This window comes from Maylandia zebra, linkage group LG23, assembly GCF_041146795.1.
Source record: "Maylandia zebra isolate NMK-2024a linkage group LG23, Mzebra_GT3a, whole genome shotgun sequence".
Classification (NCBI taxonomy): domain Eukaryota; kingdom Metazoa; phylum Chordata; class Actinopteri; order Cichliformes; family Cichlidae; genus Maylandia; species Maylandia zebra.
This window is the reverse complement of record NC_135188.1, coordinates 29,729,083-29,751,528: the sequence shown is the minus strand read 5'-3', so window position 1 is coordinate 29,751,528 and position 22,446 is coordinate 29,729,083. Positions and strand designations below refer to the sequence as shown.

At 40.8% G+C, this 22,446-nt stretch overlaps 2 protein-coding genes across 3 annotated transcripts; one reads left to right on the top strand and one right to left on the bottom strand.

Annotated features, from left to right (window-relative positions):
- Positions 1 to 12,076: 12,076 nt before the first annotated feature.
- ccdc122 (coiled-coil domain containing 122) lies at positions 12,077 to 17,206 on the bottom strand. Its single transcript, XM_004571227.2, has 6 exons — positions 16,929 to 17,206; positions 16,463 to 16,569; positions 15,451 to 15,849; positions 15,255 to 15,371; positions 15,024 to 15,097; positions 12,077 to 14,899 (listed from the first exon to the last, which is right to left on the bottom strand). The coding sequence occupies exons 1-6, from the start codon at positions 16,954 to 16,956 to the stop codon at positions 14,821 to 14,823; spliced, it is 804 nt and encodes a 267-aa protein (XP_004571284.1). The 5' UTR covers positions 16,957 to 17,206; the 3' UTR covers positions 12,077 to 14,820.
- Positions 17,207 to 17,244: 38 nt separating this feature from the next.
- mtrf1 (mitochondrial translational release factor 1) lies at positions 17,245 to 20,611 on the top strand. 2 transcript variants are annotated; one of them, XM_004571229.3, is made up of 10 exons: positions 17,246 to 17,305; positions 17,421 to 17,768; positions 17,964 to 18,061; positions 18,146 to 18,227; positions 18,351 to 18,458; positions 18,662 to 18,834; positions 18,925 to 19,042; positions 19,907 to 20,043; positions 20,135 to 20,233; positions 20,314 to 20,611. In XM_004571229.3, the coding sequence occupies exons 2-10, from the start codon at positions 17,522 to 17,524 to the stop codon at positions 20,449 to 20,451; spliced, it is 1,200 nt and encodes a 399-aa protein (XP_004571286.3). In that variant the 5' UTR covers positions 17,246 to 17,305; positions 17,421 to 17,521; the 3' UTR covers positions 20,452 to 20,611. The 2 variants fall into 2 exon arrangements, with proteins under 2 accessions (XP_004571285.3, XP_004571286.3); XM_004571228.3 differs by having other exon boundaries at positions 17,245 to 17,768.
- The last annotated feature ends 1,835 nt before the right edge of the window (positions 20,612 to 22,446 follow it).

Here is a 22,446-nt window from a genome sequence, read left to right as displayed (position 1 = left end):
GTAGATCCCGCACTTGATGGTGACTTGTGCTATGGGCTTGGAGTTGGCCTCTAGTGTTGTACGCCACATCCCCATTGAGCTCTTAGGGTCCTGTTGATCTTGTACAATTCTAGGAATTCCAGTATCCAGCTGTGGGGCATAGAGTCATAGGCCTTCTTGTAATCAATCCAGGCAGTGCACAGGTTGGTCAACCTGGTCTTGCAGTCTCGGCTGACTGTTCTGTCTACCAGTAGCTGGTGTTTTGCGCCTTTGGTATTCTTGCCAAACCCTTTGTGTCCCACTCATGTATTGACCCATGTACCTGTTCATCTTAGCTGATATGATGCCTGACAGGAGCTTCCATGTAGTACTGAGGCAGGTTATTGGTCGGTAGTTGGATGGGACCGGTCCCTTCTTGGGGTCCTTGGGGATCAGGACCGTCCGACCTTTGGTTAGACATTCCGGGTGTCTCTCGTCAACTAGCAGCTGGTTCATTTGTGCTGCCAGACGCTTGTGGAGTGCAGTCAGCTTCTTTAGCCAGTAGGCGTGAACCATGTCGGGGCCTGGTGCTGTCCAACTCTTCATACTAGAGACCCTTGCTTGGATGTCTGCCACCGTGATGGTTACTGGACCCTGTTCAGGGAGGTTGCTATGGTCTGCCCTCAGATCCACTAGCCACTGAGCATTGCCGTTATGGGTTGTGTCCTTCTCCCATATGCTCTTCCAGTATTGCTCCGTCTCCAGCCTTGGTGGTGCTGTTCTCTTATTGTTCCCTTGCCACTGTGGACAACAGCTCGTTAATTCTCCTGCCTTCTATCTCTCTGGTGTACCTCCTCAAGCGGCTGGCCAAGGATGTGAGTCTTTGCTTGGCAGTTTCCAAGGCCTCAGGTATGGACAGCTTGCTGTATTTTTTATGCACCTTCTTTGTCGTGCCTGCAACTCCGTTAGTTGGCTAACTTCCCTCCATGCTACTTTGATCTTGCCCTCTAGCCTCCTTCTCCATGGAGGGTACTGCTCCTTGTGGCTGTTCAACTTATAGCCAAGCATCTCACTGATCACTGCTGCCGTATTGTAGATCAGCTTGTTAGTCTCGGTAAACGTGGCTGTAGGTATCATCCGTAGTGCTGCATTAACATCATCGAGCAGACCTTCTGAGGGTACTTCACGTAATCTTGGTAACCGGCTACGGGGGATCCAGGTTTCAAACTTGGGGCTTTGTACCCAATCTCGGGTGGGGGTGATGATATCTCCCCCCTGACCTGGCGTCCTGGCTCCCCCTTGCCGTAGCATTTATGTTGTACCTCGTCAATCTCTAGCTGTGAGAGCAGTCCCTTCTTTCGAATGTTGGAACACTGAGCTACTAGTTGTTTCGCCATCATTGTGGATGTTGGGTATCGAAGAATCCATAGGTCCCTCATCCTATTCATGGAACCCTTCCGCCAGGGTTACTTGCGTAGTAGCATTCCAACAACGCCCTGTTTTTGTGTCTTGCCCACCGATGCCTATTTGTTCCAGTAGCCCACTTCTCGTCAGGGTGCCCTGGTTCCTCAACACCTGACTCGGACCTTGTTGAACCGGGTGACGTCCGAGCCGGCATGCCTTCATATTTATCTGTCTCGCTCATGTCTGCGGTAGGCTCACTTAGCATAGGGGGTCTAGCCCTAGGACCTTTACTGGATACAGACGCCCCAGGCGGGAATCGGACTTGCGATCCTCTGCTCCAAAGGCGTGTTGCGAGTTCACCTTGTAATCGGAAGGTTGGCGGTTCGAGCCCCGGCTCGGACAGTCTCGGTCGTTGTGTCCTTGGGCAAGACACTTCACCCGTTGCCTACTGGTGGTGGTCAGAGGGCCCGGTGGCGCCAGTGTCCGGCAGCCTCGCCTCTGTCAGTGCGCCCCAGGGTGGCTGTGGCTACAATGTAGCTTGCCATCACCAGTGTGTGAATGTGTGTGTGAATGGGTGGATGACAGGCTGTGTAAACCGCTTTGGGGTCCTTAGGGACTAGAAAAGCGCTATCCAAATACAGGCCATTTACCATTTACCATATATATATATATATATATATATATATATATATATATTTATATATGTATGTATGTATGTATGTATGTATGTCCAAAATCCCTGTTTCAGCAGAAACAGTAGTGCTCTATAATTGATGTTATTACAAAACATACTGTGCAACACAATTCAGTGCATGTTAAAATATTTTTTACAGATATTCCCAATCAATTTATTTACTCACATACTGGTTTCTAAAGTCTGTAGAGAAGGGGTTTTTGACAAACTGTCATTTTAAAGTCTTTCTTTTGGGAGAGAACAACAACACTTGGAGATACTTGGGTTGGGAATGCTGTTCTGTTTGTATTTATCTATGGTCTTGTCCAGTGATAACTGTGGTTTCTTGTCTCTCTGTCTGAATTTGGTCCTGTCCTTTTTTCTTTTGTAGCCTATTTCCTGTTTTATTGTGAAGGTTAGTTCCTGGTGTGATTTTTGTTTCCTTACTTGTGGCCCAGCTATCTGCTTGCTGCACCACTAGAACTTAAATATTGGTCTTTGGTTCAGAGGCTGAGGGTGGGTTTGTCTCAACAAAATCTACCAGAGTGTTTTCTTGATTTTTATTTTAATATTTTTTGATTGTTTTTATACATGGTATTTTTAATGAAATACAGTGAAGACCCACTGAGTGTCTTGTCCTGTCTTCCTTTGCACTTTTCTCTTTGCCCTCACCCCTCCAACTTACCTCTTCCTTCCCACTGTAACCAAATGCTTGTTCAATAAACATTACTTGATATTTACAATTTTTCTCTCTAATAATGTAGGGTCTTTCAAGACAAAACACCTTGAGGCAACTGATATTGTGAATTAGCACTACAGAAATAAAATTCATTTGAAATGAAGACCCTGTTATATTACCCAAGTGGTGAACTAATGGAAGCTGATTTATTGTGTGCATTGTGTTATTAATGTGGTAGGTTTAAAAAATATAAATCATGCAAAATGTATCTTAAATCCACTTTTATAGATTTGCAGTCAAGACGATGAATAAAAATGTTTGCACTTTGTCACCTACATCATTAAATAGCTGCTTTGATACATGTTTGATAATCCAGGTAAGGAAATCCCCGAAAGTCGATTCAGTTCGTCATGTTTTCACCGGGAGAAACGTTTCATGACTCATCCATGTGACTTCTTCAGTCTCAGCTAACTGTTGGTTTCCCCAGCCTTATAGTTACATAACAAGTAAAACGAGCATAATTTCCTAACAATAAACTATGAGCTCAGTTTCATGATCGTTACTATGCAAACTGTCACATCTTTTGGTAAATAGCGATGAGGCAATAAACGCCTGTTTTCCTGTTAGCATATATTCAATGAATAACAAAGTATTACTGAGGGAAGCTTGAGAATACTTTCATGCTATAACAACAAACTTTTACTGAAGTAAGATTTTTAATGCCATAGTTTTATGACTAAAGAAGTTAAATTTGATGTTTACATCTTTGCTATGTTCGGACTGAAGGATTTCAGTTGGCTAAATGCTAAACAGGCTTTACAAAAATGACTCAGTGGTGGGCGGCTGTGTGGCACTGGCTGTACACATCCACATGTCATTTGGCAGCAACCCCCAGTTGATACAAAAGGTAAACTGTATACATATACACGTTCATTGGACTCTTGACTCATCTGAGTATCTATTAATCATTCTATGTTACAATTCCTGTCAATGTGAGCAGAAATATGGTATGATGTAAGTTTGTTTTTGGACAATGACTGCGTCACGCTGTAGTTTATGAAATGTGCTGTTACCTGCCATGGACACAAGGATATCAAAGTGTGTGTATGAGCTTGTTTGTTTGCGTTGCTGTGGGACGTGGCAGGGTGGAGCTCTGTTAGAGGCTTGCTTGTGAGTTAAAGGTTTCTTTTATTATCTATTTTAAGCTCGGCTACTTCCTAGAGTTGAGTGAGACCTTTGAACCACACCACGCTCTTAAGTTCTCTCATCCCACATTCCTGAAAGTGTGGACCCTGTCGTGTCTGTGCAAATCAAAACATTACTCATGCTAATGCCTAGCCACACCTTGACACAGCATGAAACACCTTTACCTGGTTTCTGTGTGCACTATGATGCCAAAAAAAAGGGTACAACTCTTAACTTCTGAAAAAAATAAATCTCCAATAAAGCCTTGGTGACCCACCCAGAAGGCTTGTTTTAAGCTGAAAGTGAACATTTTAGTCATCAATGAATCAGCTGCTGACAATTATTACTGTATATGAGAACACAAAAGCAACAAGGATAGGCTGGATGTTTAAACTTGACTTAGAAGTCAGCAGTGTTGTCGGTAAACCGGGAAGCGGCGTCACGCTGTTTAGTCTAACTAGGACCACTGGGAGCAATTAGAGGCCAGCAAAGTCACAGCGGTTTCCCTGTTAGTCCAACGCTGGTTTCTGAGGGATATCCCCTCCTCACTTCTTTTTAATTTGCTTATTCATGCACAAACCTTTTCCCAGCAGCATCATGAACAGCTCTGTTACTGTCTCAGCACAGCTCTGGATGGTTTATAGACGGTAAAGACTAGAACAAACAAAAGAAGGTTAAAAACAAAAGGCCTCAGTTCTCAGGAAATGCATCCATACTCAGGTTGACAATAAGCTGTTTCATGCAGGTCTTTGAAGTTGGAAAGCTCTTGAACCCACACTGAAACAATTACTGGCAGCAGGGTGATAGTTTTTTTCTTTGAATTGATGCTTCTTAAACTGGAGCAGTTCAAAGCCAAACAATCCTGCAATTACTCTAAACTGCTGTGTCACAGGTATGATGCTCATTGTGGAGCAATTCAGGTTTATTTCTTGTTCCCGGACACCTTATTCCACACTGACATAAAGTCAAACATACCTACCAGCTGCTGGCTGTATCAAATGTGTATGATTATTGAGTTTTAACAACAAAAAACAGCAGAAAAAGTATTTACAGAGGGAACAGTTAGAAAAATTCAACTTTATTTGGCACTAATGACCCAAACAGGTCCTGATCTGGAAAAGTTAGTGAAGTATTAAAAAAGGTATTTACAACCCCTCAAATGGGATACAAGGCTTTAATTTTATTAAAGTGCCTGTGCTTTAAGTAGTTGAGCAAACATATTGCGCAGACTCTTAAGGAACTGCAGTCGGGACTGAATAAAATATTAACAACTTTTGTGTGAAGGTGGGTTTTTTTGAATTTCTTTTAAATTGATTTCACGATACTTTGTCTCTTATGGTGGCAACTTGGCATATTTTTATCATCATGAGAAGCCAGCTGAGAAGCCTGATTCCAGCTGATTATGAACACTGTATGAATTTTCTGCCAGCTGACAAAGTGTTTGAGTATGCTGCAAAACGTATTGTTTAGATCTCAGCACCCACACTGCAGCCAAAAGCAGTCACAGCCAACTGCCATCTGTCTCTTTGTTTAAATTGTGCCAGACTTTGATGTTTAAGTCTTAAATGTTTAAGTCTGGCACAGGCAGAAATAAATACTAAAGAGAATATTCAACATTTTCAGAGACAGGCTGGTTTCTTGATAAGAGTAGAGTGATACTATTGTTACGTCTGTATTCAATTTGTGTTAACATGATGATAGCATAAAGATAACAATCAGGGTATCACAGCTGAGCTTGTATTGCCTTCAGTTAATAATAATGTTGTCGCTCAACGTGGTTTCCAAGAAAGTAGGTGAAAAACAAGCTACTCTACATGCATGTTGGGGTTTATATCTGTCTGTCCAGCAACATCCTCCTAAATCTTGTTACAGGAGCTTTTTAATTTTTTTTTATTATAAGACTTATAATATTTTCCTATTTTTATTTTATTTGTTTTATTTTATATTTTGTTTGAAATTGTTGTTTTCAGATAGTTCATTTTTCTTTTCTTAATTTTTAAAAAGCATTGGGTTTTAGGTCCTTTTTCATTAGTTTCAGTGTTAGTTTTAGACTTTGTTATTAAGATATGTTTGTACTGTTGAACTGTAAAACTGCTGAAATTCAGAACAGTCCAGAACAATGCAGTGACCTGACCAGTCCCGTGACTGATCTCAACCGAAAGGGTACCCCAGATCAGGTGGCATTCATGCAGGTGAAGGAGCCTAACCCTTCCATCCCTTTTATTGTACAGACAGTGTTGGGAAGGTTACTTTTAATATGTATTCCATTACAGAATACAGAATACATGCCCCAAAATGTATTCTGTAACGTATTCCATTAGGTTACTCAATGACAGTAACGTATTCTGAATACTTTGGATTACTTAATATATTATCATGCTTTTTACAACTACGTGAATGTACTATTGCTGTGTGATTTATTACTATTACTGAAGGTCCGCGGCTCCGAACCTTAGTAAAGGGACCTCTGACTAATACGGCGGGGTCCCTGTCGGCTCGTAGCTGAAAAATAGCTTTACTTTGTTGTGTGGGTCAACTTTTCTTGCGAGAGACAGAGAGAGGCGTTGAAAGGCTGCTCCAACGGAACTTATTGTTTTCGGAGGAAAACACGAACACGGTGTACAGTCGAGTCTTAATAGCTTACTTACAACTGGGCTCCTCAGGCACTCTTCTTGGCTGCAGTGGTTATTATTATATTTACATGCTTCCAGCTCCCGTTTTTGCTCGATGACTGCTCGTACTTTTCCACTATCCTATCCTATAGAGGAGGGAGACTATTTTCTCCCTCCTCTTGCTCACAGACACATAACGTGTATGGTGGTCCATTCTCCCTGCAACATGGACTACACTGCCCATGAGGCTACATTCTTTAGAGCTATGCTTGTAGCATGTTAGCTTAGCACAACAACAACAAAAAGGCGCTCTCTCACCCAGGAAACACACAGGTCGTGCCCAAATTCATGGGCTGTATCCTCCTGAGGACCCGGCCTCAGGACTTGTCAGCAGCTTTTGACACGGTCGACCATGGCATCCTGTTATCACGGCTAGAATTTCATGCTGGCCTAAAAGGATCTGCCCTACAGTGGTTTCGTTCCTATTTGTCAGAAAGGTTTTTTTTTATGTCAATATGGGCCCCCACAACTCCAAAATAGCCCCTCTTAAATACGGTGTACCTCAAGGCTCTATTTTGGGTCCTGCCCTGTTCGCACTCTATTTGTTGCCATTGGGCTCCATCTTCTCACGGTACAGCATTTCGTTTCACTGTTTTGCTGATGATTTGCAGATTTATCTACCTTTAAAAGCAGGGTCAGACCATCTGCAGCTCTTATTACACTGCCTTGATGATGTCAAACAGTGGTTGTCATTAAATTTTTTAAAGCTAAATGAAAATAAAACTGAGGTTGTCATTTTTGGCAACTTTAATCATATCAACAGCACTCTGGGCGCCCTTTCCTCGTATTGTAAAACACATGTAAAAAACCTCGGTGTCTACATTGATGGTTCTTTTAAATTGAATAAGCAGGTGAGTGCAGTAGTTCAGTCCTGTTTTTTTCAGTTAAGACAGCTAGCCAAGGTAAAGCCATACCTTCCGGCTAACGTCTTTGAGCGTGTTATTCACCTTTTTCTTACTTGCAGATTAGACTACTGCAATTCATTGTATTATGGTCTAGATCAGGCCACCATCCATCGTCTTCAGATGGTTCAAAATGCAGCTGCTCACCTGCTAACTAGTACCAAACGGAGAGAGCATATATCCCCAGTCTTAGCTTCTTTACACTGGCTTCCTGTCTCCTACAGGATCCAATTTAAACTTCTACTTTTTGTTTTTAAGTCACTTAATGCTCGAGCCCCTCCTTACCTGTCTGAGCTCCTCTCTGCCTATGCTCCAGGAAAAACCACGAGGTCTAGCTGAAAACTAATGCTGTCCATCCCACGGACTAACCTCAAATCCTGTGGTGATAGATCCTTCTTTGTGGCAGGTCCCAGACTTTGGAATAGTCTCCCCTTAAATATTAGATCTGCACAAACACTTGAGCAATTTAAATCATTACTAAAGACACATTTCTATGCCCTGGCTTTTAACACACTATGACCCAAGCATTTTGGTCTTATTTTAATTAGTTTAGTTATTGTTTTAATTCTTTTACTGTCCTATTATTGTTTTTTTACTGTTATTATTGCATTACATTGTTGCTTTTTAATACCATTTTTATATTGTTAAGCACTTTGCGCAGCATCGGCTGTTTGAAATGTGCTATATAAATAAATTTGACCTTGACCTTGACTGCGGTGATCTGAAAGTGATGTGCCAGGAGTTGTGCCGTTCTCGGCGGCTCCAGTGACCCTCGAGCTCTCGGCTACCTATCGAGCTGGTGGGTAGCAGACGTCTCTGAAAACGTTGAAACACTTTTGCAAATATGCGATATCTTGATGAACCGAGCAGATATTTGATGTTTACACAGCTACTTTCTCACCTGAAAATATGTTAAAACTTTATTTTGTGACCCAGAAAGATTAGTATGAGTAATTTTAAAACTTAGTAGCGGCCGCCATTGTTGGAAACTGGAGTTTGGCTGGGATATGGTGGGCCACGAAGGACACACCCGAACCATCCTTCAAATTCGGGAAAAGGGAGGACGCATTTGTCGGCTGCATTCGGAGGAGTCTACGAATTTGGACAGCTTTGTCGCGTCGCTGTGACGTAATCGGTCTACAAATGCGGCCTCAGGGAGGATGCAGCCCATGAATTTGGACACGACCACAGTCGCAGAGAGAGAGAGAGAGAGAGCGTCGCCCTGTAACCATGGCAACCATAACGCTGCCTCCTGGAACAACAGAACGTAGCTGTCAAACAAAACCCAAACAGTCCTGACCCGCGACAATATGAAACAGGAAAGTACCGCAGTGTAATCCATCTATTTCAACAAAGTAACTGTATTCTGAATACCACCTTTTTAAACGGTAACTGTAACGGAATACAGTTACTCATATTTTGTATTTTAAATACGTAACAGCGGTACATGTATTCCGTTACTCCCCAACACTGTGTACAGATTAAGGTCTCAAACACAGGGCTGGAGGCAGTAGAGTAGAGAAAGAGTACCTGGCCATCAAGTGGGTCTTTGACTCTCTTTGTATTTACCTCCTGGGGTGCTCTTCCACCCTCTTCAGATCATGCCCCTAAGTTGGGTGGATGGGGTAATGTGGCGGGTAGTGGTTTGTAGCTCAGCTGTATGGGAGGTTTGGAGCAGTGGGTTCAGGGTGTGGTGTCAGGGTAGGGTGACTCATACAGCTGACCTTAATCATCTGATCATGTCTCCCCATTGTAACAATTCTGTTTTGTTTTTTTGTTTTTGAGAAATCCATGGATAGAATTTGTTGTTAAAAGGATGAGACAGCTTTACATTGCAAAAGATATAACAGTAGGTGATGAAAATTTGCAGGAATGACATCTGTCCACTTGATCAGTGAGGACACCTAAAGAAGGAGTAACGTTTTCATAGGTGGATCAGACTTGTTTTCAAAATAAATTTTGCAGCAGCAGAATTCACGTGCAAACACATAAAACACTGACTGCACCAGTCACTAAATGTGACTCTTGCTAACTAAACAAGACCAGCTGCACATTAAGGAGAACAAACAAGATTTTCATGCATTCAGATTATCTGCACACCCACAAAGCCAACAAAGGATCAGCTGCTGTCTGTACTCTTCTAAACTGTGCAGTAAATACACTTCAACCTACAGTAGCAGAAGTCCAAGAATGTATTACACGGTGCTCAGCACTCGAGGCATGCACATAACTGTTTCTCTGTGTCCATATCAAACATGGGCAGCTGGCCAGACAATGTGCAAATAGCTATAAATGTGCCACTCAGACAGACTTTATCTCATGTGATATGGAGCAGGAGGAGTTGAGACTGTTTAAACAAACTGGAGTACAAAATTATAGGTTAGCTAAATTCTTGCCCCCTGAAGCTAAAAATGACATTAACTGTCAAAGAAACCTGCAGGTGTTTGCATCAGATTGTTATGTAACCCTTCAGTCAGTTAGAGCAAAGGAGAAAATATGCTTTCTAATTTTGTACAGTGGCAATTAGTCTATTTTCTCTTAGGAGAGGATATAATATCTGCTGTCAAGGCCAAAATAAATGTCGCCAATAAACAGTCCAAGGAGGGTAGATGCACTATATTGCCGAAAATATTTGGTACTTGCTTTCACATGAATACCTGAGTGAACTTGAGTGGCAACCCCTTCTTAGCCCATGGGGTTTAATATGAATTCGACCCACCCCTTGCAGCTATAACAGCCTCAACTTTTCTGAGAAGGCTTTCCAAAAGGTTTAGCATGAGAACGCCTGGCTCGGAGTCTCCACTCCAATTCATCCCAAAGGCGTTCCATTGGGTTGAGGTCAGGACTCATTGCAGGGCAATCAAGTTCTTCCACATTAAACTTGCTCATCCATGTCTTTTATGGAACTTGCTTTGTGCACTGGTACGAAGTCATGTTGGAACAGGAAGGGTCCAACCCCCAACTGTTTTCACAAAGCTGGGAGCATGAAACTGTCAGAAATGTCTTGGTTTGCTGAAGCATTAAGAGTTCCTTTCACTGTAACTACGGGGCTGAGCCCAACTCCTGACAAAGAACCCTAAACCATAATCCCCCCTCCACTAAACTTTAGAGTTGGCACAGTGCAGTCAGGCAAGTCCTGTTCTCCTGGCAACCACCAAACCCAGACTCGTCCATCAGAATCCCAGACGGGGAAGTGTGAGAAGGGCTGTCAGTGGTTCCTGAAAGTTTTCTGGATAGGTACAAAAGAATTGTTGCACCAAAAACCTCCCAGTGCTTGCTTGCAGATTGCCATGGCTGCCTTCAAACTTGAAAACAAGCTAGCAAACTGGAAATGGAGAAGGTTCTCCTTTAAAGTAAAAGGTCTGTCACATGTTTCAAGATGTGCAACTTCTACTTTCAACCTTGAACCTTTTCCATTTCACAGTTTCACTACATCTCAAAGAGTAGTTGGAGAGTGTTTGTAGACAAGTCCGTCACTTTCAATCAAACTAGGACTGCAGAAATATGCTAGGGGTTGCCAGGTGTGTCACTCAATGGTCTGGTCTTTAGGACTTTAGCAATCATTTACCTTGTAAGTGTCATCAACCTCCAGTAACTACTCAACATATCACATGCCTGTGAAACCTCATTAATTAAGTCTAATATAGTCTAATATTAGCAATGATTGTCTAAAATGGTCATTAATGGAAAGGTAGTGTGATGTTGTTTTCTATAAATGTAAATGATTTTGTCTCCTGCGAACAGTATAAATTTTAATATGGAGCATAATTTGATGAGAAGTGAACTCCATTAACTGACCACAATCTACAAATGAACAGCATGCTTTATTCTGCATCACCTGAAAGTAGCAAAATGAAAAAAGCAATCATCAGGAAAGTGTTTACGTTGGACACAGAGCAAAAGAGTCAAGAGCCAACATCTTATAGACTTCTATGAAACATTTTTCAACCAGAGGAGTTGCCCCCTTCTGGCCATTAAAATGAATGCAAGTTTAAGGTGCTTCACTTTTTAAACGCAAAAGGTAAAAGCTAAAACACTAAGGATGAAGCTTTAAAAACAGAACTTTGCAAATTTATTGTGGACGTCAGGTCGGCTACATCTATATTTTATATATTTTATATAGCTGTGGTGTTGCTGGTTTTTTTTTAACTTGGCACACGCTTAACCCTTTTCTGTGCAATACAATACCACTGTACTATTTTCTGTGTCTTTTACGTTTGTGTGAGCTGGGAACTCAACATAATAAGTAAGACCATCTGAACTCATCATTTTTCATGGGCAAAATGCACAAACCCCAAAATATTAACTGGATAGTCAGTGATAATTTTCAGTCTTAAATATATTTTGTTGATGCTTGTTAAAGTACTTCTATTGTACTAAATTCCACTTTAAACCAAAATTATTTTATAATAGCCGAACAGGATCTTTAAATCTTTGTTATTGTATTCACTAGATAGTTATTGCTTAATGTGTACCAGTTTCTGTAAGCAGTATCAGCACACAACAGCACACTGCATCCACAGAAGATGAACGAGAAGAGAGAAACAAATAAGCTCAGTTGTATTGCAGAGATCCTCAGTCGATGTAAGGGGTTGCCAAGTGTGTTTTATTGGCATGCTCATCCATCAAAAGGCCAACACAAGCTGAATCTAAGGTCAAAGGGATGCTTCTTGGAAGGAGATAGACAGCTTTTAATGATTTAAACAAGAGACAATAATTTTGTTAAAGGTCAGCGACCGACAGATTCATGGATCTGTTTTTCTTCTGTCATTTCAAGATCATTTTTACAGGACAAGGATGGTGGAGTATTGTTATTAATGCTAAAATGTCCTTTAAAGGCAATAAAGAGCTGTGAGGAGTGACGTTTTGTGTGTTTAAAAGGGGGAGAAAACAGAAAAGCTGACTTCTGTTGTTCCATTTTTAAGTCTCCACTGGCTGGTAGATGCCTACACTCCTCTTACATTCATCAGCCAATAATATATTTGATATAATGGATGGTGCCAAATTGGAGAGAAAAATGTGTCAAAGCCAAAATAGGTAAATAAATAAATAAAAACAGCATGCGGTAGAAGACTGGTGTTAATTTCATTCCTTAATTATCCAGGCTTAATTAGCCTGGAGTGGGAGCATATGGCATTTATTTTAAGAGCTTCTGACCAAGTAATGCACCGCTCTTCATCTTGGAAAACCCTTCTTATGTAACAAGAATGTAAAGCATGCATTGCGGTCGAAACAAACAGTGGAAACAGAGTTTAATTTGAACACTAATCCCACCATGATACACAGGACAATTATTTAGGATGACATCATGGGAATAAAGTTTATTTTTAAGTAATAAAATTTATGGAATGAAAACAAAAAAAAAAGAAATGTTTTGTGTATTTTATGTATTCAGGCATGTGCTTGTACTGTATGACGGGAACAAGGGATATAAATTTACTGCAGAAGGCTTCTAAATAAAATGGACTATACTTTCTAAGAGGTTTAAAGGATGAGCCAATGCTGAGTGTCCAAATAATACAACTTAGCAAAGAACCAATTTTGAATGACACGGGACCTGAGAGACGTCATCTGGGCCTTCAGCTCATCCATCATCAGTAGCAACAGGTCTTATGGAGTAAATACAAGTTTTAATTTTTGGCTCAAATCATCATCATTATGTACAGAGGATGTCAGGAGAGTGGTACCACAGTGAGTGTCTGCAGTAATGTGTAAAAGACAGTGGAGGCTCTGTCATGTTTGGCAATTTTGTCAAAATTGATGAATTATGAATACAGAAAAGTGCCATCAGATTTTGATCCACCATGCAGTACCATTTGGAAAACTGATCTGATTGGTAACCGCATCATTTTTCAGATTGACAATGACCCCAAACACACTGCTAATGTAGTAAAAGCCTACCTGGATAGAAAAACACACAGTGCAATACTATCAGTCATCGATTGGCCTCCCCAGAGCCCGGACCTCAACATTATTGAAGCAGTGTGGGATCATGTTAACAGAGAACAGAACAAAACATCCAAAGAAGAGCTTTGAATGTCCTTCAAGAAGCCTGGAGAAATATTCCTGAAGACTACTTAAAGACATGACAAGAAAGCTGTTCAGGCTGTGCTGAAGAATTAAGGTGGTCAAAGCAAATATTGACTTTCAAGCTCATTAGAAGTGTACAAACTCTGTTTTTGCCTTATATGCTGTATTTCTGACAGATTGCTGTGGTGGCTCAAAACTTCTTTTTTTTTTTTTTGCAGCATTGTAATTAACAAAGCCATTCAGATAGAGCAGTACTGCTGAATGAAACTCAGTATGTTGGATGAAACTCAACCTTTAGTTAACCAGACAATGTCCTTGACTTCACGCACACTGAACCAGACTTCCTGCACACTTACTTATTACAAGTTAACGCTGTAGGTGAGACAACACATACCTACAACCGCTGCACAAATATATCATGAAATTATTGTTCTTAAATGTTGCAAACATCTTTGTGGCTAAAACTTTGTGGGGGTTTTTTTTAAACTCTGAACAGAATCTTCTATTTAAGCTTTGGGTCTTAATCAAATTTGCTGTCATCTAGTCTTTAGCTCATAAAAATCCACCTCTCAGCAACATCTCTGAGCTTTGTTGAACAGCTGTTCAAATAATGCAAAAGACCCACAAGGACACAACTCAGATGTGAAAAGTGTAGAGTTATAAAGTTATGGGGTTTCTCAGAGGCTGATTCAATTCATTCTGATGTGATTTTATCTTCTGAAAAGGCAGCTTCATTGTTTAATTACTTTCGCGTTATGGTTGAAGTAGCACAGTCATGCCCTTGTTAACCCGACAGTGGGACTGTCGCCTCAGAACCGTCAAGTGGCCCAGTCAGGCAGAAGCTGGGACAGGGTGTACCAAAGCAGCACTGCCACACTGACAGTTACAGTGGACATTTGGCTTGTGTTTTGCTCGGGTTACTGTTGTGGATGAACTGATTCACTAACACCACCTGACCTAAAATCCCATCCCACGCCCCTGCTGATGCTGAGCCACAAGACACGGTCCTTTCATTTCCATATTTATGCTTTTCATCTGAGAAAAGGGAAAAAACAAGAAAAGAAAACTTGCACATGTCAAGGAACACATTCAGCAATAACTCTTGTATAAATATCTGGCATAAAGCAAGAAAGCCAAACAGATAAAGTCAGGCATTCAGTGGTCACGGCTGCCCCCTGTTGTTTAACTTCAGTAACAAGAATGCTCCTTCCTTGTTAAACTAACACACTCATAATAACAACTGGTGTACATTTATCTCAATAACAGAACAATTAACCCACATTAATCTGACACTACAGTTCGATGACCACTGACTGCTTATGGTTGTGATGACTGTTGCTGACTCCTAAGCTCGGCTAGCTGTCTCCTCATGTGGTAGATATCATCAGACATTTGCCTAAGGGAAAGTAGGCACAACTTAGTAGCCTTTAGTATTTAGAAGCAGGACATCAATCATCTCTGTTCTGGCATTTAGAGCTATTTGTAGCATGTCTACTGTCACATGTTTATAGTATTTCTACCTGTGGTTGGCTTGTGCCCTGCTCAGCTGGCAGCGTAGGCGCTTCATGATGGCTTCATAGCGCCTGTTCTGGATCTGAGGAAGGGGGAAAAGTGATGTTGTTGATGCTTTCTTTCAGACTGAAACATAACTCATGTCTTGATACAAATTCTATCTAGGTGATTTAGCTGTTTTATGAACAAATGTCAGCCTCATAAGATGTCCCTGGTTTCTGTTGGGTAAGTCTGCACACCTCTATGTCTTTCTTTATTTGGGCATGAATCTCAGACTCTTTTTGGAGCCGGTGTCTCTTCTCAGATATGGTCTTCATCTTCAGGGAGACCTCCTCTTTCAGAGCTTTAATCTCTCTCTGCACACATGAGCATATAATAGTTATGGATACTGAAGATCTCTGAAAAAGATCCCTATGATTAAAATGAAGAGACCACCTTTGCCATCTGCACTGTGTTTCCATTTGGATTGTTCAAATCTTCCTTCAGCTCCTCGTTTTGCTTTCTCAGCATCTGTACTAGTTCTTTCTTCTCCTTCAGCTCGTTATGGGCCTTTGTCTGGCTCACTGCATGCAAAACAGCTGCCCTGTGGCCTTCCATCTTACTTCGGTAAGCGTTGAACCCTGCAAGCGCCACTAGTGCAACCTCCTCCTCCTCACCTATCAGAATCTGGAGTTCTGTGTTTTCCTTGCTGATGGATACACAGCGATCATGAAGGAGTTTGGTCTGCTGCTCCAGCTGCTCCATCTCACTTTCCAGCACTAGGATTTCTCTCACTTTTGATCTCAGGTCCTTGTCTATGCCCTCGTTTTTCCTCTCAAGCTCTGACAGAGTTGCCTGGAAAATAAGGCAAACCAAAAAGTCCAATTAAGTCATAAAGAAAGCCACAAACTATGCAAATAAATGTTTACTTCACTTTCTAGACAATTTTCTCCCATTGTGTTTTTTAATTATATTTTGTGACTCTTTTTGATCATTTGACACCTCTTTGTGGTGGATTTGAGGCACATTTTGGTTAATTAGGTCTCTTTATGTAACATTTTATGACTTAGTTACTCTGACGGTTATATTTGCATCATTATACATATAGTATAGTTCTGGGACAAGACAACGGATTTTCCTGGCTCTTTGGGTGCACAGAACTGTGCTCAGTAGGCTGAGTGATGTGTCCATGGTAAAAAAAAAAATCTATCTAATATGCCATCATTTTGTATTATGATAGCCACTTTATATGTTATACTATGTTATTACCATTGTACAAAGCAGGAATGGGCAATTAATTTTTCCGAAGGGCCACATAAGAAAGCGGGACTGTGGAGGAGCAGATCAAAAAGCTTGTAAAAAAGCTAAAATAAAAAATTGCTCATTTGGCCCCTTCAGAAAAATAATTGCCCAATGTGTTTTGCATTTAGTTAATCAGTGTTGTAGGGGAATAGGGTTAGAGATGAACCTGCAGGGTACTGAGTGTCCTCTGTTTCTCTTTCAGGGCCTCTTTCTGGGTATAGCCATGTTGACTCACATTCTCCACTGCCTTGGTTAACGAAAACCCAGGCGGTCCTGGAAATCATGAGAATCACTTTGTGAAAGTCTATAAAATAACTACCTGGCTGCCAATTTAGCCAAATTTTCATTTTCATTGGCAAAGTTTAAGCCAAGGGGTTATTTATTTCTTTAAAATGGACGCCACTGATCACGTAAAACAATAAAATATTAGGCCTTTAAAAGTAGCAAACACCAACTTCTTTACTTACTCTGAGCTAACATTAATTAGCTATGTAGCTTATGCTAGACTAACAAAGCTAACATCAGCTCTATTTATTTATTTGTTACAGTTTAAGTTATGTACAGTTGCTTAAACAATTAAGCAGACATATATTTACTTTCCTGTATTGCCAAAAACAAACAAAACATCTTACCATCTTCACTGACCCCAAAGTTTGGCATATTGACTTGCTAGCTTATAATTTTCTATACTGTTTATGTCTGATAGTTAGCAATGACAGCATGCCATTTTTATCCTTGGGTTTCAAGTAACCCTAGAAAAATGTGAAATCAACTAACTTAAAAAGATTAAATAAACAAAGCTAATATGGTGTTAAGTTAATATGTTCATTTACAATATAAACGAAAGTATTTATTTAGTTTACTTTTTATTAATTTATTTGCAATTAGAAAAATGAGCAGCGGGATGTAACCTAACCATTGATACAATACGACTACGATTCCCACAGTTCACTTTTTCTCCACGTCAAACTATATCCGGTCTCTCTTACAGCCAGCAGCAGTCTCGCATGTAAACACAAAAATAAAACTAGCGAGCATTATTTTACTTCACTTGTCACCGCCTAAATTTAGTCAAATGCTTGTCAGGCGTTGCCTCAGACTGTGCTCTTTGTGTACCCGTGTAGTTTACAGCAGCGGAGTAAGAAGAGGAGGATGGAGGACACTTGTGGGACACGCCAGTGTGAAACATGCTAACAGGACAGACGTGCCACACTGGGGCAGAGTAATGTTTAAACGCTTCTTTCACAGTGATTTGGGGGAGCTGTACAAGAACGAGTCAGTTCAGGTGTATCTCGAGCAGCTCATGGAGGAGCACAGAGACCTGAGCAAGAAGCTACAGCATGCATACCTCAGTGAGTCAGACAGAAAGGGGCTCACAAAGAAGCACACTGAGTTGCTGCCTCTGGCAAGTGTGTTTAGGAGCATTGAACAAGCTCAGAAAGACCTCGAAGAGGTCAGTTCACTTCTAAAAGGTGAGTAGGATTTTTTTAAGCTTACTATATATACATGTAATGGCTTTATAAACACACCTCTCAAACCACAGAAAACCATCAAACGAGGTCTTCTAACTATTTAAATACCACATGTATTTGCTGCTTTGTGTGAGCACAGTTTTACTTTGCATTCTTAAATACAATAAATAAAATTATTTTCCTTACTCATGGCAGGTTTAGCTGGCACCAAAGATGAAGATGAAGATCTGACCCAGCTGCTAAAAGAGGAGGAAGCACAAATCTCCAGCAAGATTTTGGCTTTAAGAAGAGACGTAAGAACCCAAAAGACACAGCTAATTAATGCAGAAGTGTGTGACGGACCATTGTTTCTTCATGAGGTTTTCTCTTTACCGCAGCTAATCAAAGCTCTTATCCCCACTGATCCTCTTGACTCGAGTAATGTTCTGCTGGAGGTCGTATCAGGGCGGACAACAGGAGGTATGAAGGAAAGCAAAACTCTGAATTTGTTTTTATAAATTCAAAACACTATTCACAGTAAAATACTGCAAATAAGCGTTATTATGGAAAATAAGTGTTATACTTTCTCATGTGTGGTTTCAGGTGACATTTGTCAGCAGTTCACCAAAGAAATGTTTGACATGTACCAGGGTTTTGCATTTTACAAAAACTGGGACTTTGAGGTGTTGAACTACACACCTGCAGAGTATGGTAAGGTAATTTTTGTATTTCTGTATCATTCATAAATAGTTCCTGCTGTATCCCCCCCGAGTGTCTTTGTTATTAGTTCCAACTCACTCATCATGGGATTGAATGACTATGTGTGGATTAGAGTAGAAATTTAAACTTGTGGTGATCAGTGGACATAAACCTCCTACCAAAACATTTACAGCTGCATGAACGGTGTCTCTCAGGTGGTCTGCACCATGCAGCAGCGAGAATAGCTGGAGAGAACGTGTACAGGCACCTGGAGCACGAAGGAGGAACCCACCGGGTTCAAAGGATCCCTGAGGTGGGGCTCTCCTCCAGGATGCAGCGAATCCACACAGGAACCGTGACTGTCATCATCCTGCCTCAGCCAGTTGAGGTACACTGCGTTTTTTTCTTTTTATGACTTCTCTTTGTTTACTGGAATGGTTAAACAGTACATCTCTGTTTTTATCTTTGGTGCTTGCAGTTTGAAGTCCACATCGATCCAAAGGATCTTCGAATCGACACGTTCAGATCTCGTGGTCCTGGGGGGCAAAGTGTTAACACAACAGACAGCGCAGTGCGCGTAGTTCATCTTCCGACAGGTAAACTGTACCACCATGCCGTTTTGCTTCCTCAAAGATTGTATAAAATATGTAGCCACTGTGATGTGCTCTTTCAAACCTCACTCACACACTATGGGAGGTGCTCTCTGTGGTAACCAATCATGGAAGCTCCTCCACCACCTCTGTCTAAGACAGACCAGTCACTTCGAGGAGGCAGTTGTCCCTTGACACCTTTGAAAGAGAATGATAACTGAGTGAGGTACACTATATTGCCTCACCAATCCAAATCATTGAATTCAGGTGTTCCAATCACTTCCATGACCACAGGTGTATAAAATCAAGCACCATGCAGACTGCTTCTACAAACGTGCAGTGGTGTAAATCACTGGACTCTAGAGCGGAAACGTGTTCTCTGGATTGACGAATCGATGGATGAGTCTGGCTTTGGCGGTTGCCTGGAGACCAGTACTTGCATTGTGCCAAGTGTAAAGTTTGGTGGAGGGGGGATTATGGTGTGGGTTTGGTTTTCAGGACCTGAGATCCAGTGAAAGGAAATCTTAATGCTTCAGCATACCAAGACATTTTGGATAACTCCATACTTCCAACTTTATGGAAAGAGTTTGGGATGGCCCCTTCCTGTTCCAACATACACGTGTGAAGGCAGACAAGCGAATGCTTTTGGCAATATAGTGTACATCACCTGACTGCCCTACTTGTATGGCCACATGATTTGAAGCTTCATTGTTTTGTGTGTTGCCATGTTAGTGTTTTTGGAACCCAAAGGGATCAAATTTTAATGTTGAGTGCCAAGTTGTCATCTAAAGTTTGCCTAATACATTTATGATCCATTTATGCATCACTTAACACATAAAGCAGATACAGCAGGTTTTTTCCTCTTTGCAGGAATAACTGCAGAGTGTCAGCAGACTCGATCTCAGCTGCAAAACAGAGAAACGGCCATGCGCATGTTGAGAGCCAGGCTCTACCAAGGCATGATGGGTAAAGAGACTGAACAGAGGAATACAGCACGAAAGCAGCAGGTGGGTGAAGCAGGAAAACATAACCTGTAACATTCACAGATTTTTGTTCTCTTTTCCAACTTTGTCATTGTTCCTCTGTGTCTAAAAACAGGTGGGCACACGCTCTCAGTCAGAGAGAATTCGTACCTACAACTTCAGTCAGGATCGTGTCACAGACCACCGCACCGGATATACAACGAGGGACATCAAGGTTAGGTTTGAAGCCAGTGTTATCTACTTCAGCTAAAGGGTAAAAATCAATGTTGTGTGTTTTTTCATGTCTGTTTTTAGGAGTTCATGAGAGGTGGGGAGGCTCTCGATGATCTGATCTCTGATATACTTGAACACACAGAGAAGGAGGCTCTTCTCGAGGCGGCGGAGAACAGCAGCAGTTTGAAACGAACAGAGTCTGGACCGTCTGCAGACTGAGAGCAGCTTATGGGAGATGTGCTTCCTGACATATCTGACTGCTCTGTGCCTGCAGAACACATGTTATTCTATTATTTGGGCAATTAATTGCAAATGATGCAATGTAAGACAAACCAAAAGTAACAGAGGTTTTTATTTTTGTAATAAAATGTAACTTGTGTGTTTTGTGCCTTTGCAGTTTTCTAAATAACACTAAAGATTAAGGAGGGAGTAACTTGAACACCTTTAACAGGCCTGTCATTACAGTTTTAGCTAATATGGGTTTTAAAACTGCTGCTTTTTAAAAATAATGAACACACTGAATCACACTTACTGGCCATTTTATTAGGCACATGTGTTCAATCAGTGTCACCGGGCAGTTACTAGACAGATTCTCTATAGGGAGATGACAAACACTCTCAATTCAAAATACCATCCCCCAAGTAGAGACCGTTTAACAAATCATTTGGTCCCTGTTTGGTATGAGGTTGAAAAGCGCAATCTGATCTCAGATCTGAAACATGTCACAAAGGCAGTCATCACAGCTGATGGATGGACAAGTTCTACTCAAGACCATTACCTCACTGTAATGTTGGTACTATGTCAGATGAGGCCAGAATAAGGAAAAAGTCCTCAAAATAAGGCAGTCTATGAATCACAGATGGGGACATCTGTGGCAGAGAAATCCTGGAGGAGTTTGGAGTAAAAGAGAAGGTTGTGGCATGCATGGATGTAGCTGTGAAAAAGGTGAAATTTATCAAGCTGCCACGTTTTGCACACACACTAAATCTTGGATGCCGAAAGCTGTACAGCTGCAATACAGTTTCCAACTGGACAGGAAGGATTCATTCTGTGATTGTATGGATGAAGAAATCCCACATGGCAAGAGTAATCCTCAAGGAGAAACAGTAACTTCTTTGTATGAATACTTTTTAAATACTTGAATAAAAGTCAGCCAAAATGTAAATCAACAGATTAGGATCAATATAAAATGATAACATCATGTTTGTGATGATGGAGAGATTCTGTCAGCAGTTTTCAGCCATCCAAACTGCAGCTGTAGACCTCTGCCTAAGAAAGCCCATCAAGAAGGAGAAGTATATAATCTTTGGGGTATATAAAAATTGGTTGCTTAAACATATTAACATATTAAAATGTGTTTATTATTTTTTGTTTATATTGCAGACTTGGCAGAATTGGCAATGAGGACATGCAGAGGAGTTTCTGGTGCTGATGTTGAAGCATTACATGTCCACGCTTGCTGTGTTTAGTGAAAAAAGTCTGACCTGTGGCCAGAGACTGCCCATCCTTCTGCAGCAGAGAGTGAATCAAGAAGTCCAACTGCATAGAAGTCTTTTTCCCATTCCAATCAAGGACAGTGCCACAGTCTGGTGGTGCTATATTTTATTCCCTAACCAGCCAGTTAGAGAATCAATGAGGAATCGAATCGTTAAATGATATTGATAATTGGTATCGCTAAATTCTTATCAGTTCCCATCCTTAGTCTTTAGCATTTAATATTCTTTTGAAAATTATTTATTTTCATATTTCTTAAATAGACATTGCACTGTGTTATTAGTGGATGCCAAGAAAATACTGTTAAACTGAAGAAACTTACTGTTATTAGCAGTAATCAATTCAATTGAAGTAATCAGGTGCCTTAATTTAAAAAAATAAATTGTGACATATTTTTACGTTTTCAATGTCCAGATCTTTGACTTTTGTTTAATTAAAAATAATTTTTAAAAATTAACAATAAATATTTAGTTTTGCTAAACTGAAGAAGTGACTCTGTTGTACTTTTAAGTTATGTCAGCTTCCCATGGGAGACATGATTGAAAGCAATGAGTACCAATTACTAAATATTTTTTAATTCATTTATTAAACATGTTAGTTTTATTGTAGCTGAAGGGTACATGTCAAAGGTAAGTGCCTCTGTTCACATAAAAATATTCACACTATTAAAAATTTGTTTTGTGTGTTTCTGTTTGCTAGCTGTACGTATGGGCCATGACT